The 20,197-nt window shown below is 44.7% G+C and overlaps 1 protein-coding gene across 9 annotated transcripts in view; it reads right to left on the minus strand.

Moving 5' to 3' along the window:
- Positions 1-18,705, minus strand: part of magi2a (membrane associated guanylate kinase, WW and PDZ domain containing 2a) — a 199,732-nt gene extending 181,027 nt beyond the window's left edge. For all 9 annotated transcript variants that reach the window (XM_069711067.1, XM_069711066.1, XM_069711065.1 and 6 more), the window contains exon 1: positions 18,250-18,705. In XM_069711067.1, the coding sequence (XP_069567168.1) occupies positions 18,250-18,550 (301 nt within the window). In that variant the 5' untranslated portion in view covers positions 18,551-18,705. The remainder of the gene's footprint in view (positions 1-18,249) is intronic.
- Between the last annotated feature and the right edge of the window lie 1,492 nt (positions 18,706-20,197).

Raw genomic sequence — 20,197 nt, forward strand, 5'->3', positions numbered from 1 at the left:
GAAGGTGACACAGCCATTAACAATGCTGATTCATCCCGAGCCCAAAAGTTAATGCTTGTAAAGGACCTGGAACGTCATCAGAGGCCTCCGCCACATTATTGTGTCTGAGCTGAATAGGGAGTTGTTTCACAGTGAAGTGATGATGAGCACTCAGAGAATTATTCTCAATACGATCGCGTTTTGTGTGAGGATGTCGGCTCAGTAATGCACCGCTGATTGGATCTACTTACAGAGCCGCTGTCTGATAGTGTCCTCCCAACCACTTTACTGTTTGTATTCTCCTTTGAAGGCCCCAGCTGCAGGCTCAGGGCCACCGCACAGTAAACAAGAGCCGTATTTAAACCCTGGGACCCAATTAAATTACTGGCATTCAACCATGATTGTATCGCCGCCACAAAAAACTTCAGGTCTAGAGTTTAGGATGCACCGAATAAGATCTAAGCCTGATTTGTTTTGGGTTTGGCAGCTGTAAAAAACAATTTTTTTTAGTTAAAATGCTGCAACTGCACAGCAAGTGATCCAACAAGTGACCTGTGAATCACATAAATGCTGATTGCATGACAACATGCCTCGCCCAGCTTTACGAGCGGCGCTGCTCTGGATGAAAAGGTTTTGTTTGTGTGTGTTTCAGTGACATTCCCACACGCCGACGTGTAGCTGCTGGTTCGACGACTGTATTTGAACCTCAGCGCTCTTTTTCATGCAGAATTTGAAGTGCGGCTATTTAAATCCTGCTCGAATCCTCCTGTCCCAAGAGATTAACACACAGATATGGACTACTATAACATATCATACAGTATCATATATATATCAGAGTAGGCAGCTGCTCAATATTTAAGTCAATCGGGGGGGGGGGGGTGTGGATTGACTGGGGCGTACAAAACGGTTTTAAGAGTGTACAAGTACAAAGGCAGGAGGAGAAAATGTTAGCGCTGAAAAATCTTCGATCAAAACACAGTCTGTCTAGTCCATCCTATCATTCCCACCAGCTTTAGCTGCTAGGAGCCCATGCTTACCCATTCGGAAAGAATCAAAAACTATGTCCACACAGCTATGGTGGATTCGCTGTTCGTTAGCAGAGCGTCTTTTTTAGTGGTGGCAACGCCGCAGCTGGCAAAGCACGCTCCCGTTTGGGAGTAATTCAGTGCCAAGGCTTTTCCAGCAGCACTCCGTCACAGATACAGAAAAACAGCATACAGCTCCTCTCTGCAGGGGGTCTGCGTGGTGCAGCGAACCGGATGACTACACCTACAATGCAGACTGGCACAGGAAGAGAGGCGGGGAGGCGAGCGGCAGGGAGAGTGGATGTAGAAAAATGAGTGGAAAGATAGACAGGAAGCTTAGCAATGCAGCCCTCATTTGCCACGCCTAATTAGAATAACAATGGGCGCCTTCATGTTAGGAATAATAGAGACCCCATCAATCATCATAACGGTGAGAAGCACGGCCTGGCCGGAGCTAAAAAAAAAAGAAAAAGAAAAAGAAATACAGTGTGAGAACCAGGGGAGGCTCGTCCGGTAATCAGTCTGGGGACTGGAGGAGCGGCTAATAGAGGCATTGGTCTGGGCTACTGGACTGAAGCCAGTAGCTACTGGACGGTTTAACGAGCTTAGAGAGGCCGGTGTTACAAGGGCGCAGCATTCAATTCCACCACAGCAGTCAAAGTTCACTTTTTGACAGTGAAGGTAAAAAACAACAACAGCGTGACCTGAGAAAAGGCTGTCAACACCTGACAGGCTGGACAACACTGCTTTATTCCGTTATGGTCCTGTTTGACATATTATATTATATTATATTATATTATATTATATTATATATATATATATATTTGTATAAAGAAACGAGAAAAAAAAATGACATTGCAATAACAACAGCGTGAGGAATGTCAGCAGCCGGTGCAGGTGCGGCAACAGATCTGCTGCTGCTGGAAAAAATACGAGAGTTGTTCATGGAGATATTTTGTGTTTGAGTCAGATGATCGGGACACGGACGAAGACAGTGCCGTGCAGTATATTACCAGCACGAGGTGGAAACAACACAAACCACAAACGAGCATCCAGATCTGTCAATAAAATGTCCCACGAGTGACTTTAATTTGATGTTAGCAACAAAATCAAATGTTCATATCCTGAAATGTTGCCATTATTGCATTTATTATTCACAAAGTCCAACTACAGGGCACTGACACGCTCCAGCTGGTAGCACACCAAGAAAGTGACAGAGCGTCTCAGAAACATCAGTCCTCAAATGTGGGTCAGCAGCCGCTGTCATAGGAAACTTCAACGCCGAAAAACTTGTTTTATTCTCTTTTGAACAATAAGCACAACAGACGCATCATCACGCTTTCCATTTCTTACACGAAAAGCGAGGAGAATTGAAATTTCAACATCACTTAAACATGCTTTCTAGAGCGAAGAGGTCGCACCGCTTTAATCATCCCAAGGAAATGAACTCTACATATTCGGCGGGCAAAGAGCGACATGCACCCATGGGGTAATAAAAAAATCCTGGTTGAGCCAAGTGACACGAGAATCTACAAGAAATTAAGTGTCCTGAGAAAGTGAACAAAAGACTCATTAAATAAAGTAGGTGAAATTATCTGTCCTGAGAAGATAATGGGAAAAAAAAAGTTTGGTATTCAGAGCATGAACTACATTCACTTCTGTGGTCAGCGCACAAAGTCATTTTAAAATTTGTGCATGAATGCGTGTAGGGCAGGATTAATTCTAGACAAGCAACAGGAGAGTTGTCAACAATGACCTTTCGGTGTAGTTCCACTACAAAAAAAAAGAAGGACCAAATCACACATTCATGCCCAAGGAAGAAGCTTTAACTCTGCAGCTTTAACAAAAGGAGGACGCTTGTGGCTTCACTTTTCTTTTCATTATCCTCTTTTCATTAAAGTCTGTTTTCCCCCGCTGCCTCTACGCTCAAAGAAAATAATCAGAAGTACCAGTAAAGAACAGGGTGAGGGAGTGAGAGATATTAGGATATTAATGAAGGTGGAGCGCCGGCAGCAGGGCAGGAACGAGAGGAGAGGAGCCCGGGTGTTGTTTCCACCCCCCCCGCTAATTGTTGGGAGGAAGTCGGGCACCGTTTGCCGTCCAACTTCTGAAAGTGCGCTGCGTTGGAAGAGGAGGCATCGAGGCCACACACTCCCCTGACCTCGGCCTAATTACTGCATACCTTGCGGTGAGTAACAGCGATTCTGGAGAGACTGCGGGAGAGATGAGGACGACGGGATGCCAGACGGCTGCCTCGTCCCCTCCGCATCTCCCCGTGGTTGAAAAAGCGGCGCAGCACGGCTCTGCTGCCGCGGGGGGAGGGATGGGGGGGGGGGAGGAGGAGGAGGAGGAGGAGGAGAGAGTACGCCTGAGAGTGTATCTGAGCATGCTCTACATTTTCCAGCCTCCTCAGCACTGGCTGCAAGTGCACATCGTTGTTCAAATTCAATAGGAATGTGGACCGAACACCGGCCAGCGCTGAAAGGGGTCAGTCTTCAATCAACGGTTGGATCCAAGTTTGGATTTCTGCAACAGACACCAAACTCAGAGAGAGTCCGACTCAACAGCGCTGTGAGGAGAAGAGTCAGGCAGGCCATGTTTTGGACAACGTATTTTCTTTCGTGCGTGAAGCTCGTGAAGTATGAAATCAATGTTTAAAGAACCAGGAGAGAAAATAACAGCCAGGAGCCGTGGGTTATTTCGAACGGTGCACGGCCACAGCACACTGTGGCCAGTAGCCCAAAGATTCCTCTGCGTTTCACTCTGGCAGCGGGACAACCGAGACAGCCACCGAACGTCGAAGATTGATTTTAACCTCCAACTAAGCACAAACTTTAAGAACGAGACGGGGGGGGAAAAAAACACGACGCATTTCACTATCAACTTCATCAATCATTCTGTAGCACGGAGCACAGGACAATGCAATTTATTATCTGCTTGTAATTTAGAAACAGGAACGCAGATGTCCCGCAAACCTAAAACTCCAATTAACTTACCCGGCTGAGTAATTCTTTTATCTTCAGTCAACACTAGTGTTGATTAAAGGTCCGTAAAATGTCGCAATGTTCCAGTCTGAGCCCCAGCCCAAAACCAAAGATATAAAATGTATAAATATATATGATGTATAAATATAAATGGTAAATGATGATTACACAACAATTCAATTGTAATCAATAAGTAAGATAGAATTAACGCTTTTCCATTCTGCAACCCCTTGTGTATGAATTCTTACAATCAAGGGAGATGCACTTAAAACCTATTTCATGACAACACTTCCCCCATTTTTCTTGAATTCAGAATACTTGCGGATTCAATTCCCGACCCATCTAATCAGTGTTTTAATCGCCCCACGCTGTCATCCTTGATGTAACGGGCGGCCCGACATGCGTCGCAGCTGTAAATGAGTCGTTTCCGTGGAGACACAAACGTCAAAGAGTTTAAGTTCAGGATTTAGAATAAAAAAGTCTGGCTGCTGGAGGAGTTTGAAAGATTAGTCATTCAACTGCTTGCCAAGGCCAAAGATCTTTCTTCCCTCGCATGGGATCGAATTCACAAAACAAGCTTATCCAACTGAAAATATGTGCTGACACGACAGTATTCAGTATCTGCAACTGAAGCGCGTGTCGAAGCCACTCGTGGCACACAAGCGACAGACGACGACATAAACGAGCCAGCGAATAGATTAAGGCCACTGATGAAAGTAACTCTTGGCTTTTTCTAAACGTGTCCTAACAAACAATAAGAATGAGGTGACGACTTAATCCTCTTTCAGTCTTTTGTGGTGGAGCAAAACAAATGTCCTTTGTTTTTGTTCTCCAGCACATACGACTATCCATCATCTGCCAAAGAGTTGACTGTATAACTGTATCCTTGTTTTTTGTTTTTTTTTGCCCTTTTCATAAAATAATGAACAATGACGTAAAAGCAAATGCTACTTCGAATCGGTTACAGCTGCAAACAAAGAAACAAAGTGTAAGAGAACCACGAGCTGTCGGAGGATCTTGACGCTCGAAGACGTGTCCTTCATCGGAAGGGAGTGAGGAAAAATAAATATACAAGAAGCCGCACAATCGAATAAAATCAAGACTGGTGTGAAAGCAGCATGCCACCCCTTCTCCTCATGCTGTCTGACTCTCGTTCCTTCTGTCTTCTGTCCTTCCTGTGACTTCTTTGCATCTACTGAGCATCAGGCGTGTGCGCGCGTGTGTGTGTGTGCATGTGTGTGTGTGCGTGTGCGTGTGCGTCTACTCGTGTCCAACCTGTCTTTTCAGAAGGAGGCCGGCTCTTTTGCAGACCGTTCCGAGGTCATGAATAATGTCTGCTGGCCGAGGGACAGACACGCCGAGCCTCTTCATCCGTTTAAACTCTCCCTCAGCTCCCGGTGGAGCTCGGGATGAAACCAGGGTGTGAATGGAAAGGAGGGAGACGGAGCGAAGGGAGAGACGGCGCTGCATATGTAAAAACCTCCCCGGGGGGACGATGCGAGCTGCTTTATAAAGCGGCTGAGAGAGGTGACCTCGCTCCAGGCAAATCCAACATGGTGGAGAGAAGGCTGCTAAAGGGAAGCTAAAGGCGAGTTTGAGACTTGATAGGAATCCCCCCCTCTCCCCTCCCCCCCATCCACACCCTCCCCACACACACACACACAAAAGATATTCAGAACTATCCACAGACAACACCTGCCTCTGACAGCAGGGCGGGACAGATGTGGACGGTACACAGACTGTCACAGTGCCCGAACGGTTATTGAATGGACGTGCTAAAAAGGCGTCTCATCGTTCCTCGTAGAATCTATACCGCCGGGCGGTAAATCAATGTCCTGTTATTACGGTCTTACTGCCGACTCTTACTGTCGCGTCAGAAACTGCTGCTCCGTCAGTTCTGGAATGCGATTCTCGCGCGCAGCGCCACGACTGCATAACGCGCGACAGTCGGATCGATACGTCGGGGAGAACCGCCGGAGTCCTGTTCTCATTCAGTGCTCACGTAATGCCTCCGTGACGTAACGTTTCCGCTGCACGACCGAGAAGCTCTTGATGTCTGGTAGCTTTCCAATCGTTGCCAGGTTTATTGGGCTGTTAAGAGAATAATTCAACATTTTGGGAAATATTCTGATGCACTTTCTTTCCGAGAGTTAGATGTGAAAATCCAAATCATCCTGTGTCTCTGTGTCTCTCTCTCTCTGTGTGTGTGTGTGTGTGTGTGTGTGTGTGTGTGTGTGTGTGTGTGTGTGTGTGTGTGTGTGTGTGTGTGTGTGTGTGTGTGTGTGTGTGTGTGTGTGCGTGCGTGCGCAAGCGCGCGCTGCCGGGAAGTGATGAGCTCAGCCTGCTATTAAGACTGGAAACAGACGCATACAGCCACCCTGACGGTTTCCAAAGTTTGAAACGTGCCCACAACACTCGTAAAGCTCTTTGTTCGTTTCATCTGTAAACTAAACACAAATGTGAAAATGTACAAAGAGGGGTAGCGATGTACTCAACTTAGGATTTTCTTAATTGAATCAGATTTGGCGGCTCAACACCAAAGATTCAACATTTCAATCACTTGGGGGGGAAAAAACAAAGCTTTTACCAACCCCGTCCCCAAACCAAGTCTGACTGACTTGGCCATCACGGGTTTAAGATGATGTGGGCCAACTAGCTCCACCCCCTCATACAAGGGAGTTATTTCTTCTGCACGGACTATCAGCTGTTGAGAAAGCTGAGGTTTTGTACCAGTACGCTTGAGCCGTTACGCATTTCCAATCACCGAATTAGCCTTTAATTAATAGCATTAGCCATCACGTTCATATTCCAGGTCCTCGTACAGGGTTGACCATTTCATACGCATTCGCTGGAAATATTCAAAAGTCAATAGCACAAAGTTTTCAAGCCGCGAACGCGGTTATTGTGAATTACTAAAGCCGGCGGGCTACAGCGAATCAAACCTGACAACGACAACCGTCATTTTCAGGGGGCCAAGATCAATGAACGCAAACAAAAGCCTTTCAAACATCACATCACTGTCGAAGCGTTCAATCTGCTACCGAATGAAAACGGCATTGTGCACAGCGCTGGAGTGGCAGCCTTAGCAACAGTAACCGAACACTTTTAGTCCACACGCTGTACAAAATGATAAGCCATGAAAATAAAATACAACACAAAGAGGCAAACTGAAATCCACTCGCGCACAAAACGCGCTGGTGCGCCGCGGAAGAAGAATTCAAGACAGTTTGATGTTTGCCAAGGGATGGGCGGGGAGGGACGGACCACCGGGGCTCTCCGAGAGGCTTTAATCGCTCCGTATTGATTGTTCCCTTTTTTTTTTTTTTTTTTTTTTTGCTGAATCAGCAACAACTAGTGTGGGCTGAGGAGTTTGCTTAATATTCCCTTCTCTCTGCGCGAACAGGTCAGCCAATTTCACCCTCCCCAATGTCTTCGCTCCAAAATAACCCATTTAGATCTCGTTTATATTCATACGACTGGCAGTTTGAGGGTGTCGAAATATGAACTTTTCCCAACATGAAATATGAGAACTTACAATATCTTTCACAACCAAATCTTAATGGTATCCGGGGGTGTGAGGGAGGGCCGGGTGGGGGGAGTGGGTGGGTGCGGGGGGGGAGGGTATCTATCAACATTTTGCAGGTTGCACAACAGCAATCCATAGCTACTTTGTGATTCATCACAGTTTCACAAGCGAAATCTGATGTTTTATTTTAGTTTATCATCTGCCCGTAGGGCTGCTGGATCTGTACTATTCCACTCGGTGAATTTAAGAAGCGTTTGATGAACAAGAGGCCCGAAGGAGGCCGACGACGCGCACGGCTCCGCGGGAAGACGACGGCGGTGATTTGTCGCGAATGCGAGAAAAATCTCAGAATCTTTGGGACAAAAGAGATGTCAACGATTCGACGACAAACATCGCAGGAAGACGCTTTATGACAAACGAGGCGTCCTGCAAAACAAAACGGCACGTTCCCGGTGTCACTCGGAGGGAAATCTGTGTAAACATACGGCATGAAGTAAATAAATCTTTCACTATCTGGAGCTCAAAATGCGCCGCGATACATTTACGCTGACAGCTTAAGTGTCAATGTCAGTGACAGCGAGCATCAGCTAACAGGATACAAGCTCTCCAGTAAACAGAGGAGACTGGCTTCGTCTATTCATTATAATTCACTGCAAAAAAAAAAAAAATAAAAACAGCCTCGTTCCTTGTTGGACCGGTAAAAATCTCATCGACAGACATCGTCCCGCCCCCACACGGCACATGAACATCAGAGCAGTTCAGACAGAGCGGAGGTGTGTTTGGTTTCCTCACTCCTTTATTTAGAACACCAAGAAAGACAGAATCATAAGTTCAAAGTTAGACTAAGTGAAAGATGTGGAGCCAATCTGGAGAGAAAGAAACAAAAGATTACAGCTGTTTACATCACAAGAGCCCTCCGGTTGGCCAATGAGCAGGTTAGCTGAGCAACAGAAAATTAACTGGGCTTCTGTGATGACTTATTTACGCTCGTCTAAGTGAAAATTCTTCAAATTCCTTGAGCTGCAACGGAACATGTATTAGTCACGCTGGAGGCATGACTCCAGGCACGGTAATTGAGGACGGTCGGCCGGCCGGCCCGTCAGCCCTCCGGATCAATTGCAATCATTTTGGTGATCGCTTGATGTTTGATCTTCAAAATTTGAATTTGGATACTTTGGGTTTTGAACAAATATCTGCAAAACTAATGACATTCCCATCAGCCTCGCCTGTACTTTGGGTTTAGTGATAATGGACAAAAAAAAAAAAATATCCTTGTTATGATTGAGTATGTCAGCATCGCCACTGTGAGGTCATGAAAGATTTCCTCCTCGTTCTCGCACCATTCGAAGAGAAAAGTGGCTCTAGAGACGACCTCACACGTTTCACTGACCACGTCGCTTCACAACTGTCAAAAAAAAAAAAAAAAAAAAATGCCATTTCATTATCCACCATAACTTCTGCTCTGTTTAGGCATTATAAAATCTCATCAGTGTCGGTAAACCACAGCATTTACCATGCAGAGGTCCAAACACGTACATGAAACGACTCGGCTTCAGCTCGGATAAATCTTTCGTTAGGACGCCTTATTTCACTCTTTTCAAACCAGTGTTTGGTCACACACCCGAGTTGCATGCGGCCGGATAGCGAGCGATTACCGACAGCACGCGAGGCGTTGAGGAGCGTCGGGATCTTGTATAGTCAAACGATAACTTGCATGTGAGGCGTTTAGGGGACTTTGATCAATTGTAGCTGCAGTAAACAACCTGGGTTATATTTTCCCCCTCTGAACTGCATGATTCGTACTGCAATGTGCAACGTCATTTATTTTTTCTTAAAATATAGCTAGTAACATTGGATTGGGAAAAAAGTATTGTTCACGGACTCGTATCAAGGTATTGGTATCAAAGATTTTTCAATGACATCAAGCCCGACCCCCCAGTTAATGTTAATATGATGCAACAGAGTCACAAACTAAGACCAGCGTAGTTTGGTAACCACATTTAAAAAGGGCACAGCAACGAACATACACACACACACACACACACACACACACACACACACACACACACACACACACACACACACACACACACACACACACACACACACACAGCCTACAGCCTCCCCACTGCTCAGTCCTTCAGCTTACCATAACAGATGGTTGATGTTGACAAGCAGAGAAAGACAGCTATACTGTATGTGTGCGAGTGAGCCTGTCTGTCTGTCTGTCTGTCTGTCTGTGTGTGTGTGTGTGTGTGTGTGTGTGTGTGTGTGTGTTATCATTACCTGTCTCCAGAGGTGAGCCTGGCAGTCAGACAGCGTAACAGAGGCAACGACATCAGAATCTCTCCACCAAACCTCTGTCAAGCATGATTGGACAGGATGTGGTAAGTGGTGCATGGACCCCAGGGAGAGAGAGAGAGAGAGACAGACACACACACACACACACACACACACACACACACACACACACACACACACACACACACACACACACACACACACACACACACACACGCACGCACGCAACACAAAATAGCAGCTCTTTATGCGTGCATCGGTCTGTCTGTGTATCACACTCTCCATGTTGCACTCGCTGGTGCAACTTTACACTCTCAGTGGGACCCTGACAAGAAGACAGATGAGTCTGACTGCTCTGAGAATCATTATCTCGCCCCCCAACAACAGCGTGCGTCTCTGACTCAACACAACTTCGCGGGGATCGCCCCGTCCCATCTTTCAAACCCGCAACAGACCGGTGGCCGGTCCCGACTCATCATCGCTCACATCAGTCATTCCGTCACTTAAACACGCCTCATTGACTTGATAGTGTCGTAACATACTGGGGTTTTTCTCCCCCTCGAGATGCACTGAATCGCCCACGTGGTGTTTTTCTTTCTTCTGTGTGGATTGTCATGTGCGAGATTTTAAAACCAGCAAAACAGCTTTTACCTTACGGCGAGCTGCCCCCTTTTAACCTTCAGCGTCCGCCGACACGCGCTCATGTTATACAAATACTTTTATTCTACATTACGCGCAGCTTCCAGCGATGCAGCACGGAGTTCATGCATAGCTGAAGACGGTGACTCAGCCAGCGTAGGAGCGTTAGTATTGAATGTTCAAACCGAATCATCGGTATTCAAGGACTGGGGTCATGTACTCTAGTCCTTATTTAGCCTGGGGTGGAGACCTGCGAGTAAAACAGCATGTGACTGAAACAAGGACGTGTAATATCAATATTCTTTATATATATTTCCACCAATATAGATTCTGGGGTTAAACACTGTTGGCCGATACGGACGTTTTTGTGTGGTTGCATAGAAAAATAGCGATGTGCATAGCCAGAGGAACCTGGGAGACGTGCAGAATACAAAGATCAGAGCAATATGAGAAAAGTTGGGGAGTGAAATCTATAAAGTCCTTCAAGCAGAAATCATTTCAGTCCTGATTTTCAGATGTTCGACTCAAGTGTCTGACGAGAGAGATATGCTCCAATTTTAATCCACCCAGATTAAGGCTCACATTTTAGCCGCAGTATCTGCATGTAAATGTGACCTGGAGAATATTTTTAAACTTCAACTCCACCACCATCCCCCCCCCCCTCCCATTACCGCACGCAAGTACAGTGACTGTGTACGGTGGGGCTGGTAGCGCTGCCAAAACACGACCGTGCCTGAACGCATCCTGAGCAGACACAGACTGGAGCTGCTGCTGCTCTGCTAACACACTGCTACCCCCATCCTAGTGTCAGGACTTGTGTTTGCAATGTTTCAACCAAATGCTCAGGCAAACACCGAAGAGAGACCAGTTTCGGTGGGAACGTCAGCACACTGAAGGGGAGGTCTGATTCCACTGTGGAGGAAACTCTCAGGTTTTTTTGGGGTTTTTTTTTTTTGCCGCATGCAAAATCTTCGCGCAAAGCTTAACTTGTCCTCCTGTCTCAGTTCAGGGACGAAACCATCGTAAGACATCTGTTGCATCATTATTCCCCTTCTCTTTCTTACTCAAAGCCTTTTCTGCACTTTCCATTTTGAATTTAATTCTATAACACCGCTGCACATCTGAATATATTAAAGCCTGTCTATAAATGGCTTTGCTACTCTACCAGCGTAGTTCTGGTAGAGTAGCTCAGTTCAGACACTTAACAGCTCTGAAATGGTGAACTTGATTATTTTTTTTAACACAACTACAAAATTATTAGTTATTTAGAAATTATTCAGGAAATGACTGACATATTTCTTCAGATGCTGACGTATAACTCGAGCCCTCTAAACCTTCAATTCAAATATATTATTTTCATACTTTTCTTAAGGGAGCTAAACAAAGCAAAGGAATCTTAAAAAGCAAACAATAGTTCATCTGCACATGCTGCCTTGTTTAATCTCCGGTGTAAACATTGCAGCAATTCCGTTATGTTTATCCAGAAGTTTTCAGGCGTCTCCAAGGTCAAGAACAAACTTTGATTTTTAACTTTGTCAGCCAACACGAATTTCTTCAGGTGTCTACAAAAAAAGCATATTTGTAAATCTTTAATGAAACTTGAAAACTGCACAAATCTATTTGCTGAAGTAAGATGTGGCGGAAAGATGTGGAACAGCTTCATAATGGACCTAAAGCCGAAACTGCTTTGTATACGGACATTTTTTTCACCGAAATCAACCTTGAACCCGAAAAATGGTTTTATTTGCAAAGTCAGTCGGGGGGATCATCGTAGCCATTACGGTGCATTCTCCGGGAACAATTAATGTCTAATCCAATTTCATGGCAATTCGTCCTCGCGCAGATATTTCCGTGAGAACCGAAGTGCCGAGGCTGACACGCCAAGCAACGCCGGCGTCCCTCGAGTCCCGCGCAGTTAGCCGGAAACAACCTTTGAAAACTGGAAAGCGACCGCCGTGCCTGTCTGCCATTTTCAGGCTCGCCGAGGCTCCGCCGTGCTCCGGCTGCTGTAATGACTTTCTCCGACACCGGCGACCACTAAGTGGGCACCCGGCGAGCACGCTGATTGCCTTCGGCTGACCTGGAAACGCCTGCTCTTACCTGCGCCCAACACCACTCAGAGAAGCTCAATCAGCATACGGCTCCTCAGCCGCGCTGGAGTGCGGCCACAGTAAGAGCTTCTTGCTGTAGTGGCAGTAAAAGATGCAGTGACAGCCTCCATAGCCGGCTGCATTAATCCTTGACTGGAGCTGAAATGGGAAACCGAATTGGGGCATTGGAGTGTGTGTGCATGTGAGCGAAGTAGACGGAAGGGGGGAAAAAAAAAAAAAAAAAAAAAAAGGATCAGTCACTATGATGTAGAGCTAATTTATCATGACGCTTCAGCTGCAGTGTTTATGAATTTGTGGCAAGGTGACAGTTTATTCTTCATGCAGATTATCCGAGGTGAGACCGAATGAAGAGAGAATGGATTTGTAACGCTTGTGATGTCTTTTTTTTTTTTTTTTTTTTTTTACTGTTTTTGCAGGCAGCTGCGACGCAAGTGTGCTTGTTTACAATCCATTCTGCATGCTTTATTGCATACCTGGAGGATTAGAAAAAAAAAGAAATCACAAAGCAGCAGATAAATCATCTGGAAGAGACTCCGATGCTGGATTTGTTTTTTGTTTTTTTTTACAGCGTAGATATAATACTGTCAATCAAACAGGTTCCTACAGTGCCGAAGTGACCAACCTGTCAGTTTTAATTCACTTGTCATTCAAAGTTGATCCTGAATTATTTCACTCAGCGAGAGCTGCATCTGCTGTGTTAATTCTGCTAATTCAAAGCGATCACCTCCTTCTGCTGCCGTTTCACATTAAAGGCGTCGCACCGGTGAATTACCCGTCACCACAGGTAGCAGAGTCAGTGTGCACCACTGCTATCATTTGCGCTTACCTCGTGCGCACAATGAGCTCGTGCCATCAGGGATCGGTTGTAACGGCGTGCTGGCTGTGCGAGCGACAAGCAACACTTCCAACAGGCGCTTCGCGAAAATCTGATTGCCGTTGCTCGTGGTGCGACAAGTCTCCGAAGAGTGTCACTGACCCGTTTCCAGAGGGGTGCATTTGTCTTTCAGGTTTCAAGGTGCGTCTTCTCGGACGGTTTGGGGAACTATAGTGGTGTTTTAGTTCATTCCTTCGGGAGGCCGATTTAGCCCTTCAGAAGTGCTTGTCGTAACCAAGCGGCAAACCAACAATGACGTCGCCCGTTGGGGTTTGTGAACGGCCGTTGTGAAGTCTCGAGTTCCGATTTTGGCCGGCACCATCTTGCTGGTTTGGAGCAGGAAGTGACCATATTTGGACGAACTGGGATCCGATTTGATCTGACTGGAAACCCGACGACACTGCCCACTTATAGCGGAAACCTGAGTGTACCACAGGCCTGTCAATCAAACATACGCCCCTCCAGCCCTGCTTCATGAGGCCTATTTTTCGAATTAATGACGGGATTATTTTCAGATGGACAGCCAGAAAACTAATACGAAGGAGTGACTTTAGTTAACAACACTGAAATAGCTCGTGGAAAAAAAGTAATGACTGCGTAATTCATGCGACAAATTGAACGGGGAGTCCTTTTGGAGCCGACCTCCAGTTGTACTCTGTGGTATTTCAGCTTATGGTACTTTTACACCAGCCTCATTTTCCAGACCTGGAAGCTGCGTCCACTTTTATATCCAGTTTATGGTTCCAACTTCGAGAGAAAAAAAAACAACAAAAAAACTTTCCGTCATCGGATCAGACGGGCCGTTTCCAACTATTTCTGTAATTTCTGATTCAACATTTACTCGCCGTGCAAGCTTTAGTAGCCATGTGGAAGTTACACAGCTATTTCTGTTGACTTCATTGTGAACAACCGAGCGCAAAACGACGAACGTCTTCCGGGACAGACGGTTCTCAAAATGCGCGTCGTTATCTTTCACCGGCATCAAAACCACGCCGACGCGCAGCCGCCACAGGACACCGTCTCAACGCCGTCCTTAAATGATCCATAACGTCTCGCTCCGAGCACAACTCATCTCGTCTCCAATGTAATTGTGCCCTATGTTCTCTTATATATCCATTAGTGTTTTGTGGAGATCCTAATTATAGTCTACAAGGCGGACCTGATTGCTGATGGCAAACTAATCTAATCCTCACCTCAGAGACTAATAAAAGACCCGATACTGTGCGTGTGCATGTGTGTGAGGGTAAGACGGGACACTGCCCAAGGAATTTCAGATGACATGAAATATTAAAGCCGTATTACATCACGTTCGGAAATGAAGTGCTCGAATGCATAAACTTGATTCATGTTCACCATAACGGAGAAAGTGAGAATCGGGATCTGGATTCTTTTTTTGGAAATTACATAGTAAAAGTTGTGCAATCCGGACGAGATACCCCTGCAGAAAGGGACAGCACTTTTAGGGTTGTGGCATTAAGAGAGGCAGCGGACCACTCCAAAAGAGAACTTGATCTATTATTCAGAAAGGCCACGAACATCCTTTGGAGATCGACCATGCGTGTAAGGCTGGTCAGTGACCCCGTTCCTTGGTTGGAGGGTAAAAAGGAGGCAAAACAAAGCACAATTTATGACTTTTATTGAGAGGTAAGATGGTCCCCATTGTAAAGCAATAAGTGAGAGGGTTTAAAGTTTTATGGCTGACAGTTTGTCAATTTGAAGTTGTCCAGCTTTTTAGAAGATAAAATAGAGGTTACGCTGAAGGACGGCTACAATTTCTGAATGTTTTACAACGAACGCAACGTCCTCAAATGGGAGTCGTGAACACGCAGACACATTGTTCTTCGACATACCTCAAATACCAAATGTGCCGTTCTGTGCGAGCGAAGGTTTTGTTTATAAGCCGAGTTTGACGAAACCCTTCGCCTGTCCTCAAGCACACCACTGACGTGGGTGTAAACACTGCTCGCAATTTTAAAAGAATACCACAACCCTGTCATTATTACTGCACGCGTTTCATGCTTGAAACATATGCTTATGAATACAACTATGTTCCTGAGGCTAAGCATTGACTGGAAAGCATTCAGTGACTCTTAACACCTGGAGGAAAACTGTCTCCGAGATGAATAAAAGTAAGCTATAAACAAACAAATAACCATAAATTAAAAAAAAAAAAAAAAAAAAGTCTCCGTATAAAACAAGTGGACTGAACTTGGCTCTTCGAGGCCTCAATGCAGAATCTTCCGAGACAGATTAAAAGGCGTTAATGTGCCGTCTGCTTGGAAGTGAAAAATATCTCTTATTGAACACGCAGTTGCACCAAAGTGGGTTTTTCCACCATAATATTTACTTAATGTACACATCAATCATCTTAAAAAAACAACTTGACACTGTAAACAACCGATCGCGCAAACGCGAGCAGAGTTATGGGACAATATCAATCACTTCGGCAATCGCTTGAGGATATAAATATTTCATGAAAAAGAAGTAACACATTAGTTTGATATAGGCTTGGCTGCCCTTTGAATAAATCCCTGTTGTGTGACGCTGAACACACACACACACACACACACACACACACACACACACACACACACACACACACACACGCACAAATATATAAGCTAAGACTTTGATCCCAAAGCCTCTTACAGGGTTTTGCTGATTTTTCACCCCAAAATGAGATCCCACAGATCCAGGTCTCAGCTCAGGACGCAAGACACCGAGCGTCATTAGCTGCGGGGATCAAAGACGCAGGCGGCCAGAGGAGTGTGTCCGTGACAGGAGAGCTTTACATCCGGAGGACGGCGGAGCTGACGCGGATGGAGTCCAGAAGTCGGCGCGAGTTCGGCGGATTTACACGACCTCGACAACGCGCGTGCTTCTCGCGCTACACGCGACGCAAACATTTCTCCGATCAACTGCGGCCCCGGCCTCGTGCGCCTCCAGCGCAACCGCAGCCCTCGCTTCAAGCAATCCGCCGCTCTGTCCAACTCCAAACCGCTCTCTGGCCTGTTCCCGAGGGGGCGTCTGCTGTGTCTGTTGAGCCAACAGTGACCTTTTCATACTTTATGGTATATTTTATTTTCCGTGACACCGCTATAAATGTTGAAATAGGGACTTGGCGATTTGCTCTAATATTTATACAATATCCCTTCCGAATCCAATTTAGTCCACTCAATGAAGCACAAATTGGAGAATAAATATTACATTCTTAAACAACTGCTCTGCAAAAAAATATATATATTTGTGAATGAAAGGTTAAACTGAAAATGTAGTGCAATTTAAGAAAGAAAGTAGGTAAACTCAAAAGTACCCCAGAGGTTACACTTGGTCAGATGGACAACTAAATCCCAGTATCAGACTTTAAAGCACGCAAGTAACAGCTTTTGAGATTGATTATGACTTTCTCAATTACTATAAATGAACCAAAAGTGACAGAATCAGACTTCTTGCTTTGGCCTCGTCTAAAAACATTCAGTGTATATCTCAGAAGACAAAGAAAACCACACCAGCAGTGTAAATAATGATTATTTTCACGACTGATTAATCTGTTGATTATTTTCTCCATTAACTGATTAGCCGTTTGGATTTTTCAGTTTCAGAAAAGAGTGGAAAACATTGACCAGCGTTTCCCGAAGCCAAAAGAAGCAGCTTGATATGTCTTGTTTTATGCCAACCGACAGTCCACAACCAACAGATGTTCAGTTTAATGTCACAGATGACGAAAGAAACTAGAACATATTCACACCTTAGGTGGAATCAAGATTTTTTTTTTTTTTGGGGGGGGGGGCATTTGTTCATCAGAATAATATTTGAAAATGATTATTGGATCGTCAAAATAGTTGGTAATTAAATTTCTGTCAATCAGGTAATCAAATCATCGAATAATCATTGCATTTTTAAATTAGCCATTTACAATTAAGAAACAAACACTACAGAACTTTGATCATTTTTGTTTGAACAAAAAAATAACAGTAGAGATTAATCAACAAACCAAATCGGCAGATTAATTCTCTTTCAATGGACTACTTGATTGATTAGATTCTTTAGCTTTATCAACCTTAAAAGTGCATGAATTTAAAATGCGTGTCAGTGTAACTTAATCTTATACATGTTTGATTGTAATGCGGTGCTGACATTTGTCTGTGTGGGAATTTGAGAAGAGTAAACCGTAAAGGCAATCTCATCTAATCCAATATCTAATCTAATCCAATGTTTATATCTGTGGTATTACACAAAGGATATTGGATTGACATGCAGATGATGTATGCCATTTAGAAAACATTACATTGCCCACAGCCTCTCTAATGCTTTCTACAGTACGTCTGTGGTTACGAGTTCAAGCAACACTGCTAAATGAAAAATACTTGAATTATGAGTAATGGCCTGCTGGAATGTGTATTTTCTGACTGCCACAAATGTAACACACCCCCTTAAAAGCCAAACAGCAGCAGAAACCCAAACAGCACCACCAAAACCCGTCTCAAACCCCTCTGTGTCAAGGATAATCATTTATGTGCATGCAACAAGAAGAAAAAAAAAAAAGAAGAAGAAAAAAACATTACAAAAAGTTCCATTTCTTTCCTCTGTTTGCTTCACGCACCGAGCACAGCGGAGAGTATCAGTTTTAGGACACAATAGCAGTGCTGTCAAAACACAAAAGCGCACAACAACAACAACAACAACAACAACAAAAAACTAACGGTTTGCAAACATTTCCGGAAAAGAAACAACAACCACGAAATCCGGGAAAGTTGGCGTGAAAGCACAATAAACAACAACAACAAACAAAACAAAAAAAAAACCTCACCTTGTTTGACACACTTGAGTCGGACGGGGTCTTTGCTGTGTTTGACCACAGCATGGACGTCCCTGGTGGTGAGTCCAGCCACAGGGGTATCATTGACTTCCAGCAGGAGTTCATCCTGGAAGAGTTTGCCGCTGTGGCACTCCGCTACGCCCGGGAGAAGCTCGCCGATAACCGGGAACTGTCCATTCTCTGCGCCGCCCTTCAGCTCCAGCCCCAGCTCCCCCTCCTCATTCCTGCAAAGGACACTCTCGTGGACTTTGTTAGTCCAGTGGTTCTTCCTCTTCTTCAGGCTCTTGGACATGGCTCAAACAAGGGGAAATCACATGAGTGCGGCCGTGGAAGAAGTTTTGTCGCTCTTTGAAGTCCCCCCGGTGTTCCCGTAACTCCGCAATGTGTCCCGTTTCAGCGATAAACGCCACTTGTATCCATGTCAGCGAACACTCTCACGCGCACAGCAGCTGGATCATCAGTCTGCCTTTGGAATAACTGAGAGCTGCCCAACTTGTGATGCCTTCATGGACGGTCTCAAAGATCGGAACTGACAGGCTCAAGAGAGCCAGCGAGGAAGTAAAGGCAAGACAAGTTTTTTGTTGTTGTTGTTGTTTTTTTGTTTTTTTTTATACAGCGACATTTAGAGACAAGGCAAATTAAACTTCTTCACAGATGCATAGATATGCAGTTGCATTTAAAAGACAATACAAACGAGGCAGAAACTAAAGCTGTAAAACAGAATTAAGGACAATTTATGCGATACTTTGATCTATCACTGGTCGTCTGGCCAGGGCAATTTGCAATCGTTCCAATTTCCAACATAAAAATTAATATAATCATTGTAATGGACCTGCTCCTGGAGGGGAATATAGCTGAGTTTGCTTGGCAACAACTTTTTTATTGCTTACTAAAGAACTAGCTAACTTTATGTCATCTATCAACTCTATGCTATAGCATATAAACGCATCAGCTAATTAATCAGTCAATTAGTTTATAAGCTTTTATAACTGTACTACGTAATGTTGTTTTTTTTTAAAGTTGATTTCTAAATTAGCACAGTCTTAAGCGCTCAAATTTGAGTATTTCCATCAAGAATATATGTTTACAACTTCCAAACTTCAAAGTATACAAGTGTACGAGGGGCAAGTGAAGGCAGCATCCAGCTCCAACCAACCCAACTGACCCGGATGTGAAGGCTAGAGGAGGAGGAGGAGGAGGAGGAGGAGAGAGGCAAGGGTTTTCCCAAATCCAGCTTTCCATGGAAAAAAAAAAAAGAAAAAAAAAGAAAAGCGAAAGCGAGAAGCAGACTAACGGTATTTCCACTGGTACGGCAGCAGAGCAGCGATAAAAGAAAAAAGCTTCATGCACCACAAATATGTCTTCTTTTTTACATTTAGTCATAGGCACTTCAAATCATCAGAGTGTTTCATACCATTACTTCCTAAAACTTTCAAATTAGATCAACTGACTCAACTCTAATTGATTTCCCCCCCCCCCCCACTTTGCATTGTCATTCTTTTCCCCTTGAACGTGGGCCTACATCAATTGCAGTCTATTTCTGGTTCCACGCGGGATCTACAAAGCTCACTTGATTCAAAAACTTTATTCCCAGTGAAGTCGTAAAAACATATTTTATGATTTTCAGGTGAACTTGACTGCAAGATTTGATTTCTTTTAAAACCCTCAAGGTCTCCCCTTGAAGTTTGTATTTTATGAAACACTGTCAAGGGCCGCAAGTATTTGTCGAGCGAGAATTTCTCCACATTAATGACACTCAGACTTCAGAAGCGTCTTTTGTTCCGTCTAACAGCGTCTACGATACGCACACTCAAGTCAGTTTGCCATCAAGCGCCAGAAGAAATGGCTCTTCGGGGAAAATCCCCTTGTGTTTATCTCAAACTAGAGGAGAAGGACATAAAGCAAATGGAGAACTGACTGGGTATTATCCATCTTCAAA

The sequence above is a fragment of the Brachyistius frenatus genome, unplaced genomic scaffold, assembly GCF_029030835.1.
Source record: "Brachyistius frenatus isolate BFR_SWC_R1_liver_20210118 unplaced genomic scaffold, ASM2903083v1 Contig_96, whole genome shotgun sequence".
Classification (NCBI taxonomy): Eukaryota; Metazoa; Chordata; class Actinopteri; family Embiotocidae; genus Brachyistius; species Brachyistius frenatus.